General features: G+C 37.7%; 1 protein-coding gene across 5 annotated transcripts in view; it reads right to left on the bottom strand.

Moving 5' to 3' along the window:
- CAMK4 (calcium/calmodulin dependent protein kinase IV) overlaps window positions 1-14,726 on the bottom strand; it is a 235,305-nt gene that overhangs the window by 80,875 nt on the left and 139,704 nt on the right. For all 5 annotated transcript variants that reach the window (XM_023617871.2, XM_070234457.1, XM_070234456.1 and 2 more), the window contains 2 exons: window positions 9,900-9,962; window positions 7,840-7,922 (listed from right to left, as the gene is read on the bottom strand). In XM_023617871.2, the coding sequence (XP_023473639.1) occupies window positions 7,840-7,922; window positions 9,900-9,962 (146 nt within the window). The remainder of the gene's footprint in view (window positions 1-7,839; window positions 7,923-9,899; window positions 9,963-14,726) is intronic.

Genomic DNA, 14,726 nt, shown 5'->3' on the forward strand with positions numbered 1-14,726 from the left:
GGAGACTAAGATGCTCACATCTAGCCTGCCAGTGTGCTCTGCTTTTGGACATCACTTTCCTCTACCCTTTACCTGCTAACTTCCAATTTCTCACTTAAGATGGAGCTCAAAAGATTCCATTCCTCCCTGAAGCCATTTCTGACTTAAAAATCCCCTTATTTTGTGCCCAATGTACCGTGTTTATGTCCCAATTATAGCATTTATCATCCCCCCATAAATTCTTACAGACAAATTTGCGGCCGACCTCTAGCAAATGTAAAATATCTTATGATATGTCTTTTGTGTACGGATTCTTATCTTTATTTTCTTTTTAGTCCCTTGTCTGCATTTATTTTATTTTTTTATCTTGTGATATTGTAGGTGTCTCTATAAGCCCTAATACACTTTTTTTTGGAGGTGATGGTAGTATTAAAAAATAATATGAGGTTCCATATTACATTTTTACTTTCTGTCTTCTAGACCCAGAGCACCTTGAGGATGAAGACAATGTACTCTGGTTAACATGGTGGTGAGAAGGGACTAAAGTGGTGGTGAAGCTAGAATGGTAGAGTGAGGCCAGACTGTAAGTGGGTTTGTTTGTCATGTTTAAAATTATTGACCTGAACCAAAAGTAGAGAGTTGCTTTCTGGGCTGACCTGATCAAATCTGTGCTTTAAACAGATGGAGGGAAGAGAGCGAAACAAATGCCAGTTAGGAGTCTACTGCAATGGAGAAGAGAATGTGAAGGATCAAAATGGCAGCAGCAATGGGAAGGGGGAGACGGAATGGATTTTGGAGCTGCTCAGAGAAAGAATTACGGGAGGGAGAAGTGAGAGGAAAAGGGAGAAATCAATGCTGACTAGCTTAATTGGTAAAGTCAGTTCACAGAGGTAGGGAGGGGAAGCAAGATTGAGTGTCGAGGGAAGAATGCTGAGTTCATTTGAGGACTATCGATTTAGAAGTGCCTGTGGGACTTGTAAGTGAAAATGTCTAGCAAATTGTTGAAAATGCCATTTTCATCTCTGCTGAGGCAGCAGTCATCAATGTGGCTGAAGCCCAAGGAGAGTGTCCAATTCACTTACAGAGAATGTAAGAAGAACTTTAGGAAAGGTGGACATGTAAGGAATGGAAAGAGGAAGAAGAACTCAGGAAAGAGATCAAGAAGGAGAAAATAAAAAAGCAGGATAAAAACCAAGGGAAAAAGAGATGCTGTCAAAAACTGCATGAAAGATATGGAGAGGTTTAGCCAACAAAATAAAATACCACAGACCAGACTCCAAATCTGGCCTCAGCAGAACCTCAGTGCTCCTCACAAGTGCTGATTCTCGCCCTTGTGTGTTCTCACATTCCCACTTTCCAACTTCACCACTTCTTTCCTCGAGACCCTACTCCATTCTCTCCCACCCATGGTTAGGAGGTAAATTTCTCTTCTACAGCAATACTGTAAAAATAGAGCCCATCAAGTCTGAATTACTTAAACCTCTTACACTTTCCCTGCCCCCAACACACTCCCATTCCCAGCCGCAGGCAACCACAGCTTTGCTTTCTGTCTCTATAGATTTGCCCCTTCTGGAAATTCCATGTAAATGGAGTCATACAATCTGTATTCTTTCTTGTCTGTTTTTTTTACTTAATATGATGATTTTGAGCTTTATCTATGTTGTGGTGTGTATCAAAGGAACGTTTCTTTTCACTGATGAGTGATATTCCGTTGTACACTTTGTTCATTCATTTACTAGTTCATGGATATTTATGTTATTTTCTCTCTTGTAACTACTCCACTCCATGTGAAAGTATCTATCTGGGCCTGCTGTGCTGCCCCCGTGGAATCTGAAGGGCAAGGGGAAATGAAACAAACTTGCTGATCCCCATGACGCTTGTTGAGCCATGAGTAGTCAAGTCCTTTGTCTCTGACCTGAGGCTTGTATATGTTTTTCCGACATCCATGAAAAGTGTAATAGCCTAACGTATTAGTTTGGAAATAGGGTAGAATCATATTCCATCCCCCATAATTAAGTCCTCCAACTTTGTTCTTCTTTTTCAAAATTGTTTTGACTACTCTAGGTCCTTTGATCCTTCTGTGTCTTGACTGGTTCTGCTTCTTAGAAAGAGAGCAACTTTTTCTATCTTAAACAAACACTTTTAACTGACTCTAGATCTTATTCCCTCTGTGTCTTCTGCAGGATGTTGTTCGAAATATAAGTTCCTCTCACGCAGATCTCTCCTGCTTCTCCATCTTGTGGGCTCCTTCCCAAAAGCAAATTAATGCGTTCCCAGAGTGCCAGCTTAAAGTAATAAACAAGCGTCTATCTATCCTGTGTCCTCTTCTATTGTCTCATCTGTATCTTTCCTTTTATAGCCAAGCTTCTAGAAAAAACAGACTATAAATCTAGTCCAAATCAAAGCACATGTTTTCTTCCCATAAAGCCAGATAAGGCTGCATCAAGAGAAGATATATTTAAAATATCCGTGGTTGAAAAACAACTATATATATATTAATGTTTAAGTTAAGCCAACACTCAATCGGAACAAGATGTTACATTACTAATTTGAGTTTTATTTTTAAGTATAAGAGTATTGCATTTGCCTACACAGCAGCAGCATGACATGGTAGAAAAATCACAGGCTTTGGAATCTGACATCCTTGAGTCCAATCTCATTTAATTATTATTATTGTTGTTTTATTATTAGATCCAATATAAGCTGAGTGACCTAATGGTAGTTAATGGACCTCTCGGAGTCTTAGTTATCTGGTCTATAAAACGCATATAACAAGGCTTACCTTCTATGCGTGTTGTGTTGCTGTGAGAATTAAATGAGATCATGGTGAGTAAAATGCCCTACCACTGCCAGGATCCTAATAGGCACTCAAAAACGCCTATTATAGTGACTAATTATATTTTTTACACAATCAGATTTTATAGATCTTCGCTTTAGACAATTACATTAATGACTAATTTTTGGCATAACAGTCTTCACAAATTCAGATGTGTTCTGAGTTTTGTTAACAAAAATACCAACCATGACACAGCTCTAGACTGAGTCATTAAAAACTCTAAGTTCTATTTCTGGGATATTTCTCTAATGACAATGTCCTAAAAATTCCATTTATTTCTACCAAGGGTAAGAGACCTGAAAATGTTGAAGTAGAGATGACTATTAGGACTGATACACTCTGACTTTGTCAGGTAATTAATAGGCTAAATGCAAAGCCCCCAAACATAGCCTCTACTTCTCTTGCATATTGATGACTTGTTGTAGTTTACAAAAAGACTATTTTCAGTTTTTGGAAAATGAGAAATAAAAAAAATGGTTCAGGAGCCAGCCCGGTGGTGCAGCGGTTAAGTTCATGAGTTCCACCTCAGCAGCCTGGGGCTCGCAGGCCCAGATCTCAGGTGCAGACCTAGCACTGCTTGTCAAGCCATGCTGTGGTGGTGTCCCCCACAAAAAAAACAGAGGAAGACGGGCACAGATGTTAGCTCAGGGACAATCTTACCCATACACAAAAAAAACATGAAAAAAATGTTCAGAGTCAGATAGATATGAGCTTCAAGCTTGACTATATGACTTATCAATTTCTTCAGTTTATGCTCTTGAAAAAACAGGGATAATAATACCTCAAAAACCGTGAAGTGTCATTAGTGGGTTAAATACACAGATGCCTTTGCATATATACAACCAATAAATCATGGACTCTCCACAATACATCATGGATTATCTCTAAACCAAATGAACAACTGTTTATTTTCTTGGAAATTACGTGAAAGAGATGGACTATATTTAATAAGAAAGACGGTATATGAAGAGGAAAGAACTGGACCAGCAGACAGTCCAGCTGCCTAATTTGTGAAGATCATTTACTTGTACTCATTCTCAGTTTCCAAATCTGTGTAGTGGGGATAATGCTTTTCATCTTGCTTGCCCCAAAGGGTTGACATAAAAGAGGAAAACGCGCTAGTGTCTGTGAAAGACCTTTTGAAACCATATGTATTGAATTTTTGCCCTCAGCCATGGTGAAGTAGACAAGCCTCCAGGTAACAACAATGAAAACAAGCCAGATAAAATATTTTTTAAAAGTATATTTGAAGACATCAGAGAGTTACCAAGGAAGTGAAGGCTTCAGGAGCCAAGATCCAGGAGAGAAGAAAAACTCAGCAAAGCAAACCTAGCATCTGATGCCCTTGCTTTCCCTTTGTAGGCATTTCCTGATCCCACATCAGCAGCTGACAGGCTGAGAAGCTGAACAAAGCTCTGGCCACCTCACAGGGTGGCGGGAACAGACGTTGGCATTTAGGGTCTGTCAAGGAAGAGGACCCTGGCAAAATCCCCTGGCTTAAACTAGGACCTTTAAAGAGCAAAACCCTATGACGAAGAGTAGAAAAGAAACAGACCAGACCTCGGGGGCCCCGCTTTGAATCAGCCCTATACCTGAGTGAATTAAAGTCATCTGTTCCTTTCCTCGACTATCTGCTGCAGCAAAAGAAAATCTGTTCTTTTGGAAGGCAAAAATACTTAAAACCTCAAATTCTAAAACCTTTTATACATAATGTTTGGCATTTGAACAAGCATCATCAGGCAAGCCAAAACACAAGAAGAACACAGAAAAAACAAGAAAATTTAAAAATCCACAAGACATGCTGATACTGGAGTTAGACAAAAAGCCAAAAAAATTTTTAAATCTAATTAGAAGAAGATAAGGATACTGCTGAATTAGTTGCCTTAAAATACAGTGATTTGCTGGGAAAAAAACCTTGAAAATTTACTCTTAAAGCAAACAACCTTACACCTTGTCCATTTAAAAAGTTCAATGAATTTTTTAAGAGTTGTGACTAGATTGAGAAGGATGGAGCAGAAAATTTCTAGTTTTCTTTTTCCCATGATGTCATAATTTTGCATAGCTATTTTTGGGGATTTTCTTGGATATAAAAAAACACTGACTTTATTCCAAAATTTTAATCAATTGTCCTATGCAATTTATGATTTATATTCTACATGAAAAAGCAGATTCCACTTGGATTTTTACTATGTTTATTTTTTTAGAAGCACCATAAAATAGATCTTTAGCTAATAAAATACAACCATTTTGACTTTAATGGACTAACATGATTATCCTTCCATTAATTGCTCCATTAGTTCATTCATTAGATACTATTAGAGTCATCATTAGACCAGGAATGAATTTTTATCATCACAATTAAGTAAATTTGGTTTTGACCTAAGTACAGGAAAAAGAGACCATATTATGATTTTTAACTCTCAAGAAAGAAAGCAATACATGGATAATAATGTAGGATATATTTCAGCTTGATACAATTTTAAAGATAACTGTAGAATCAAGTAACTTAATGGAAAAACCAAATTCATCTCAGATATGGTGATGATGTGGACAACAGCATTCAGGGAGAAAAAAAGTCTATCATCTATGACCACTAAGAGTTTATAGAGTGGTTGAGTGCTTTACTGGCTATCTGCCATTCTTTAGATGTCTCCTGTTAAATGTGAATATTTCATCCATTTATCTCTGTAAGTGAAATTTATCAACAGCATTTAGTTTTTCATTTGTATCTAGAGCTGAACTAACTCTATCTCTTCAAAATCAACTAGACTACAAGATTAGAGAACCAAAATTCTTTAATGAAAGAAACGTTGGGAAAGAGGGAAGAAAAGAGACTCTATTCCAAAATAATGCAAACAAATAGAGGTAGGTAGGGAAATAGGAAGTGCTATTGGTAGATGACAGGTTTTAGTGTGACATCCTTGTCCTGAAATTATTTACAATTAAAGAACATGAGATTTCTCCATGATAGACCATAATTTGCAGAGTAATATATAAGTTCTCCTTAGAGAGATCTCATGGCTCCAAGGCCAGCAGGATCCAACTATAAATAGACTCTATTAATGTACCTAAAGAAGAACATGTCCATGAAAGAGTCAGCTAAAGAAGAGTTGAAAAAGGAGTCATTACTGGCAAATGCTGGCAACATTCAAACAAGCTAGTCCAGAAGGGTCTTGACTAAGCAGACGGAAACATGATGGTTTTAGAACAAGACAGTCCTCATAGTGGATCAGTGTCTCAGCTTCCTGACCAGCACAGAACCGCTTCAAATTTGTTCTGAGTTTCAGAGAAGTTGGGCAAATCACCCTAGGTTAGTTATTTGTCCCTTAAGCCAGGATTTAGAACCATGAGTCTGACTATCAGCCAACTGCCACAAGAAGTATATGCCTTTAGGCTTCTAACGCTTACTTCTCTCAGTGGAATCATTTATTTGAAAAGAATGAACATAGTTTAAATGTTATAATTTTAAAATTTAAATTCTGAAGTTTCTAAGGAAACTTGAACATATATACAAACAAAATTGATATTATCTGTTGAAGTTACATATGTAGCTCCAATCAAGCTGGGCCATTTTGCGCCTTCCTACTTGAAGATCCAAATCTGCACTGGGTAATACTAAACGTGGACAGAGCCTTTAAAAATCAATATGAACGCTTGTGGAAGCTCTTGAAGAGGCAGCAAATTTAACTGCGTGGAGTTAGGGTGGGAAGAAAGGGGAGGAGTGTTCCTCTCCCAACACATTCTAAACCTACCCGCTTCAGATATCTTTCTCCTCAGAGTCCATTCGTTGTCCTGGTTGCTCATTCATTCAGCAAATAGTTTTTGAGAATTTACTGTGTTCCAGGCACTCAGGCTATAGTAACAGTTCTCTCAATCTCTCTTCTGTCTTCTGCCTGCAGCCCACTTCTCTTTTAACACATTCTTTAACCAATAAGACCTTTATATCAGTGCATAGCTTCTTAGCATTTCTAATATATGCCTACTCAGACTCTGTCTTCTTCCAATTCCATTCTTTTTTGATTACCCTGATGAGCACAGCAAAAAGCCCCCAAGAGCCCATAGGGAAAACAGAATTCTCCTGAGAAGACAGGGAAGGTGGGAAAGCCATGGAAACGTAAAGCTTGTGTCTCTTGTATAGTTTGCCTATGTTATGCTCTACCAGATTTCCAGCCATACTCCCTGCCATCCTCAAAACCTCTGCCTTGAGTGATGAGCATGTGAACAGACAACTAAAATTGGCTATAATATAACAGAATATGTTTTACTCTGTAACTTGGAACTCTTTACATGGCCTAATAGAGAAAGTAGGCCTAAAAGTAATCATTTGAAGAGTTTTGATTTTTGTGAGCTTTCAGGTCATAAAAAACAATAGCATGATAGGGGGCATCCCAGTGGCATAGTGGTTAAGTTCACGTGCTCCACTTCAGTGGCCTGGGGTTCATGGGTTTGAATCCCAGGCATGGACCTACACACCGCTCATCAAGCCATGCTGTGGCAGCATCCCACACACAAAAGTAGAGGAAGATCGGCACAGGTGTTACCTCAGTGACAATCTTCCTTAAGCAAAAAGAGGAAGATTGGCAACACATATTAGCTCAGGGCCAAGCTTACTCACAAAAAAAAAAAAAAAAAAAAAGAATACTATTATAATACATGTGTAACTTTCCATAACTTTCACCACATATTTTCTCATAAAATATTCTAATAAATCTTACTATTTAGTTTAGATTTAGTATGACTTTAGAAATTCTATTTTTTATTGGGGAAGTAAATGTTTGCAAAAGAAATAGATGTTAGTGTCTCTCTCCTTATATTCACTAAGCATCCCAAATTTTTGTCTACGCACATCTTATCAAATATCACTCTCCTTCCATTCTACACTCCTCTTAAGATTCATTTTGGTAGAATCCATCAACTGGTGTGATATGTCATTATGAAAAATTTCAGGAGAAATTTCCCTTTGATTCTTTTTTGGTGACTAGAAGCAAAACTTTGCTGTGATTAGATTTCCAGAATCAACTCACCTGTCGAACAGCTCTCCTCCTGTGACGAGTTCTAGGACCAGACTGATTTCTGTAGGAGTTTCAAATATCTCTTTAAGTTTTATCTGGGGAAAGAGATGAAAAAAAAATCACCAATTCCTTATTTTCACGTTTCTAGGAAATAGTTAAAACCATGGCTAAAACAACACTCTCTGTAATAGTAAGATGTTGGATCACTGTTAATAGAGATTCTTCATTCTAGTAGCAGGCAGCCATTTGTCATTCTCCTATTATTTTTATGTTACCTCATTTCTTCAAAGATCCTTTTGAGTTTTATGTTGTTCCTTTTGACAGTTGAAAGATACTCGCCTTAGAAACACTTCCTAAATTTTGCCAAAACATTCCAATTTCTGAATTGCTCCAGAATTAAAGAAAAAGAAACGCAAACAAATAAAACTTCCTATACTATTTGAAAGCTTCGTGTTTGCTAAAGACACAAATGTCTCTTTCTCCTGGGAAAGAACTTGACATTAGGTGTCTGAGGTAGAATGGGACCCGGTTAAAGTCTGTCTGTGTGGAAATGATATCCCTCAACAGCTAAAAAGTTGCTGGTGGGTGAAGGGACCCTCAGACACATAGTGGTGACAGTGATTTGACTGACCATAACAGGGTTTTCATCATATTCAGATAGTCCATCCAATTTTGGATATTTCCCTCAATACACATGCAAGAATCTAATGACCAGGACTGATCCACCTTTGAGGAAAATTCCACATTGACTTCTCCTTGAAATAAAAAAGATGGATAATATAAAAGTGGTGATTGTATGTGGCAAATTTTGTTAACTGCTTACCCAAAGCCCTTCTCCCCCTACCTTATCACAAACAGACCTCTGATTTTGCTTAGGGAAGCGATGTGCCTAGCCTCAAATTATGGATCATGATTGGGCTCAGCCACTTATGATAATCCTGTTCCCCAATTTCCCAGTCTCTGTGCAGTTAAGGGTGATCCTGTGACCAGCTTTGGCCAATAAAATCTGAAGAGAATTTTGCAGCTGGAAATTCTGGAAAAGCTTTTACTCTTCTCATCAGACTCTGCTGATAAGGCATTTCCACTTCTTTCTGTCTTAAATATAGACCTAAAGATCTGTGAAGACCGTGGAGCAGCCATTTCAGGACCATGAGGGAAAAGCAGGAGGGTGAAAACCAGTGGACTGAGGATGGCAGAACCAATGGATAGAGGGCATCTGGGTCCTGGATGGCTTCACTGAGGAGCTGAACAAATGCTAGCAACTGTCTGCTTTCTGATTTCTTATAAGGAAAATATTTTTTTAGACCACCATATTCAAGTCTTTGTTATTTATAGCTGAATGCATTGCTAACTCATATACTAAGTTTTATGCCCTTTGCCTAGAAACCATGCATTGCAGGTCATCCTCCTGGCTACCACAACTTTCTCAGAGACATGAGTATTTTCTTTAAGAAGTTGGCTCAATTCATAAAAACAAGTTATGGCCTGGAAAATGATTTTGTTCTTTTCACTTCATTGGCTCAAGAAAGCTTTTCACCAGACCTTTCTCTCAGTGCCTTTGTCTGGACATAGCCTAGAGCAGAGCTTCTAAAGATACTTTATTTTCCCCACTCAAGCACACCATTTATTTGAATCTTCACATTGTTTCTGAAGCATATACTCTCTCAAAGGAGACTGGAATGACTTTGGAAAGCAATGCATTTTCTTCACAAGCTTTTTTAGCAATGGTATATATTAATAAGAAAGGCACATAAAAAGAAAAGGCCAGTGTTTTATAAGAGGGAAACAAAACTCTCCAATTTTCAGTTGTCCTTTTATGCATGAAAATAAAGACAGTATATATTGCCAATCTGTCCATTTTGAAACTCTTTCAAAGGGTATAATTTTTAAGATTTATTCAGCTAAAGGATTGAAAAATGTGATCAGATGAGGAAGACCAGAGCTAGGCCACGGTGGCCACTTAACGGTGGTGGGAGAATTCCCTGCTCTTTATCAGTATGTACAGTACAGAACAAGGATCTCATTCTGTAACTCTGGAGATTATTTGAAACAGTAGGTTAAAAACCACTTACAATGTTTGGATGTGAGAGGCGAAGAAGAACTCCTATCTCAGTTCTTACGATTTTTTTGTCCACCTAAAAGGCAAAACGAAAGAGAGAAACTGAAAGAAACTCCCACCTTAGTAATATCTCCATTGTAGCAGAGAATCAGAAACGGCAATAACCACCTGGGTGAATCAGGTCATTGGCAGAGGTTAATTCCTAAGGGTTTTTTCTTGTGTTTCCTTCCTCCCTTTTTCCTCCCAGCTCCATGTCTTCTCTCTCAGCTTCAGAAACAAAGTAGAACTAGTTACAAATATGGGTCACAACTTGTCAACCCCTTGCATGGCCCCTTTCCTATCAAAAGTCATTGCTGTCATTGTCACCACTAAGGCACAAGTTCCTCTCAACCTATTCCTCCTCCTTCTCTTCCTTTCTTTTATGCATCCCTGACTCAAATGCACTGGAGCTGTCAAGCACTTCACCTGCCTTTCTCACACAGAGATGGGCACATAACCCAGCTTAACCAATCAGACTCTTCTCTTTCCTGGCCAAAGTGATTGGGTCAGGGATATGCCCCAGATCCAAATCATCCCAGTCAGGGTCCTCCCTGGAAATTTTGCTCAAATAATCAATAAAGAGGTATCTTTTTCTCTGAAATGGTGAGAGCAGAAGAGGACAGAGTCTGCCACTACCAGTGACCATTTTTGATAACATATGGAGACCATTTTACTGAAAATGGAGCCAATAAAGGAAAAAACGTTGCTGAGAGATCAAGAATGAGTACTTTTGACCAAACATAATCCACTGGATTCAGTAATGTATAAGATAGTTTGCCCTTTGAACTTTCTTATTATGTGAGCCAGTAAATTTCCTTTCCTACTTAAGTTATCCACAGTTAGTTTCTGTTGCTTGCCATTAAGGAATTCTAGTTGATTCACCACTTCATCTCTATTTTTGAGATAGTAGCCATTAACTTTAGGATATTCCAAAAGTAGGAGTGCTTCTCTTCTCTATGCTAGTGATGGACTCTTTTAATTACAATGAGCTGGAGTTTCAGATCTATAAAAGTCATATACTAGACAAAAAGGTTTTAGTGTCCTCCTCTCCCAACAAAATTCATCCAAACAACATGTAGATAATACTTGCACTCCTCCTGTGGTCTCTGCCATCTGAGCTGTTCAGAACTCTTTGATTGGCAGAGCTCATGTGGTTTTAGAATGGATATGCAGAGGGTTATGGCACTTCACAGCCAAGCTCTGTGGTCATAAGCAAAAGGCTGTTGCAAATGCAGAATGAATTCTACCCTTTACGTTACATCTCCTGAGGCAACAGGGGTGGGCCTGAGGGGAAACCCCATCACAACACTCAAGATAATGACAAACAATATCCATTCATTTAATTTTTATTCTCTAATGAAAATAACCAACAAGGATATATTCTTAAAAAATGAAGAAATATTCAAGGGAATTTTACAAACTTTATATGTTATTTTGCTTTGTTGCAATGTATAAATATATTTTATTTTATTTTTCTGGCAAGTATAATTTTGCCAGAGCCTAGAGTACCTTATTTAAAGATAGCAGTCACCATTTATAAATGTCTCTAGTTTCTATGAGAAGCAAAAATGTTTATAAGAAATTGTTAAAGAGTCCTCAATACAGTAAGAGATTTTTCAAGTCTCCTGTTTCACCACTGTACGTAATAAAACATTAAATGGCTATATGGTTATGCTATGGCTTCCTAAACAATAATAAAAGTTTTGGTTATTCATATGGTCAATTAGAAGGCTCAGGGTGTTTTAACATATTTTTGCCCAAGAAAACCAAATAACTAAAATCAATTCACAATACTGCAAAACAAAAATGTATTCTACTGGGACTGGCCCTGTGGCATAGCAGTTAAGTTTGATGTGCTCTGCTTCAGTGGCCCAGGTTCACAGGTTTGGATCCTCGGCATGGACCTACACCACTTGTCAGCCATCTGTGGCAGTGACCCACATATAGAGTGGAGGAAGACTGACACAGATGTTAACTCAGGCCCAATCTTCCTTAGCCAAAAAAAAAAAAAAGTATTCTACATATGTTGAATGGACGCTAGTCTGTGCAACTCAGCATACTTCTTAAAATATTCATAAACTTCCAGTATAAAAATGCAGCATCACTTATAAATTTTTAGTAAGACAAGAGGATGAAGATACAATCTGTGCATTTTAATAACTGCCAACTAATATGAGGCAGTTACATATGAGGGAGGATTCACTGTGAACAGAAAAAAAACATTAGTAAGAAATAACCTGACTTAAGTGACTGTACATCAAATTGATAGGCTCTGGGACTTTCACAGTGGAGGAATAAAGGAAGATGCACATCTCGATACGCGCAATGCTCTATGACTAAAGTACTTCGGAAGGTGCTTCACCCAGACACTAAACCATAGCTACTTTGCACAATTCAAACTATGCATTGATCAAAACTTTTATAGTCACAAGTAATAAACACCCAGCTCAAACTTGCTTAAGTCAAAAAAGTAATTTATTACCACACATAACTGGGAGGTCAGAGTGAATCTATCATCAGACAGAACTAAATACAGGGATTCAGACTCAATGTAGTTTGTTCTCTCTCCATCTCCCACTCTTTCTTCCTCCCTCTCTCCTTTCCAAATGGCAGGAAACATGGCCACCAGAAGCCCCAGTCCTATATTCTTCAGTCTCATATTTCAAAGGGAAAAGAGAAAAGAGAGTCTCTCCACATGTATATATCCAAACTCAAGGTAGCATTCTCCAACACCTCGCTTGTTTCCTAGACCTATGCAGCATGCTCCTGTGGCTAGGAGACACGTTACCATGACAGGGCCATGAACAGGTCATGGGTCCTCTCCTTGACCAGGGCTTTGGTTCTCGCAAAGAATAGATGTTTGCAGGCACTGAAGATTCCCTTGCTAAATGCTTTTAGTATTTGTTCCCTCCCTTTTACATTTACATAAGGTCCTTAAGTATTACTGTGTCTGCTTCTTCCACATCCCAGACTAATCAATAAATCATTCATTAATAATTATTAATTTTCAATGAACCTTAGTCATCAGCAGATTTAATTTTCAAAAATTTGACTACTTGCCAACAACCCAAACAGAACCTACCAAACGGCAATTTAGAATTTTTTCTAGAAACTCTTGAACGCCTTACTGAACAGCTGATGTCGGGCAGTCATTTAGCTGATGAAAGAACCTAGCAGACGACCTAGCATATGGACCTCGATTCTGCAATGTTATTCTCTACTTCTGGGCGGTAAACTTGTTAATTGTTTGATGTCACCAGTGATACAAGTTGAAGGAAAGTAAAGAGGTCTAAGAAAATGATGGCTGTAGTTAACATGAAAGGTTGGAGTAGAGATTTGGATAAAGCAGTTCCTCCAATCTATGTGTTTTGTGGGAGGGAAGAGGATCCACAGCTTTCACCATATTCTCCAAATGTCTGAGGCACAAAAAAAATCTGATCTATTTAAAAACAAGAAAATGTGTTGGACCTGGGGAGTCAAGGATCTCTGAGAGTATTCTTGAATGCATATGTAATGAATATATAGTGCATAGTAAGGGTCTAATATAGTTTTTAATGTGCTCAATCCCATATTAAACACTGTGGGACATATGAAAAAACAAACAAACAAACAAATTATGGTCTTTCCCAGACGATAGGATTTAAATCTAATTTCCCAGAGGAAGACTATAATCTAATTTTGGGTATAAGACTCCTCTACATAATGCCATCAGAAGATAAAAGAATATAAGTTGCACAAGATTTGTTTTAAAAATTCCATTGTTCAGTGGAAGATCATTTCACTATGGGTTGAAATACTGCTAACATTCAAACAATGGACTTACTCTAAAAGACTTTGAAGTCACTAGCCTTTCAAAGATTCATACTATTGTTAACATGAAATGAAGAATGATTTGTTATAGCCTGCACAGGGGATGACAGTGTGATACGTGGGCTGCCAGTGGTCATTCAGTGATGTCAGACAGCCCAATCCATGCGATGTAGACAGTATGGTCTGGGGGTAATGGAATAATGGAAGAAGACTCTATAGAAGTTCTTTTACCTAGTGAAAAAATCATAAATTTCATGAAAATTTGCTATTGAACGAGAGACATTCTATTTGCATCAAATGGGAGATCTTTGAGAAAGAGAAGCATTGCTAACTCAGGCAAACGACGGTGAGGGGTCTTTGCCAAACAGTTCTTGGCTCACCTCTATTTAAGTTTTTGTAGATGCTGTTGAAGAAAATTGGGATATAGATTATCATTATTATTTTTTTAAATTTTTTATTGTTTCCAGCTTAACTGAGGTACAATTGGTAGACAAAAAACCACACATAATTAATGTATACAAGTTGTTGAGTTTGGACATATGTATAGACTTGTGTTACCATCACCACAATCAAGGTAATAAACATATCCATCACCTCCAAAAGTTTCCTGTATCCCTTTGTTGTGTTAGTGTAAGAATGCTTAACATGATATTTACCCTCTTAACAAATTTTTAAGTGAACAATACCTTATTGTCAAATATGGGTATTATGTTGTACAGCAGATCTCTGGAACTTAGTCATCTTGTACGACTGCAACTTTATACCCATTGAAGAACAACTCTCCATCGCTCCCTTCATCCATTCCCTGGTAATCACAACTCTATTATCTACTTCTATGAGTTTGACTATTTTAGATTCCTCATATGAGAGGAATCATTTAGTGAATATAGATTATGATTATTACAATCTTCTCTACAGGACAACAAGGGTTTCCTCACTAATACAAAATAAATATATTTTTCATTATTACATAATGCTTTAAAAAATTTTA

Source organism: Equus caballus, chromosome 14, assembly GCF_041296265.1.
Source record: "Equus caballus isolate H_3958 breed thoroughbred chromosome 14, TB-T2T, whole genome shotgun sequence".
Taxonomy (NCBI): Eukaryota; Metazoa; Chordata; class Mammalia; order Perissodactyla; family Equidae; genus Equus; species Equus caballus.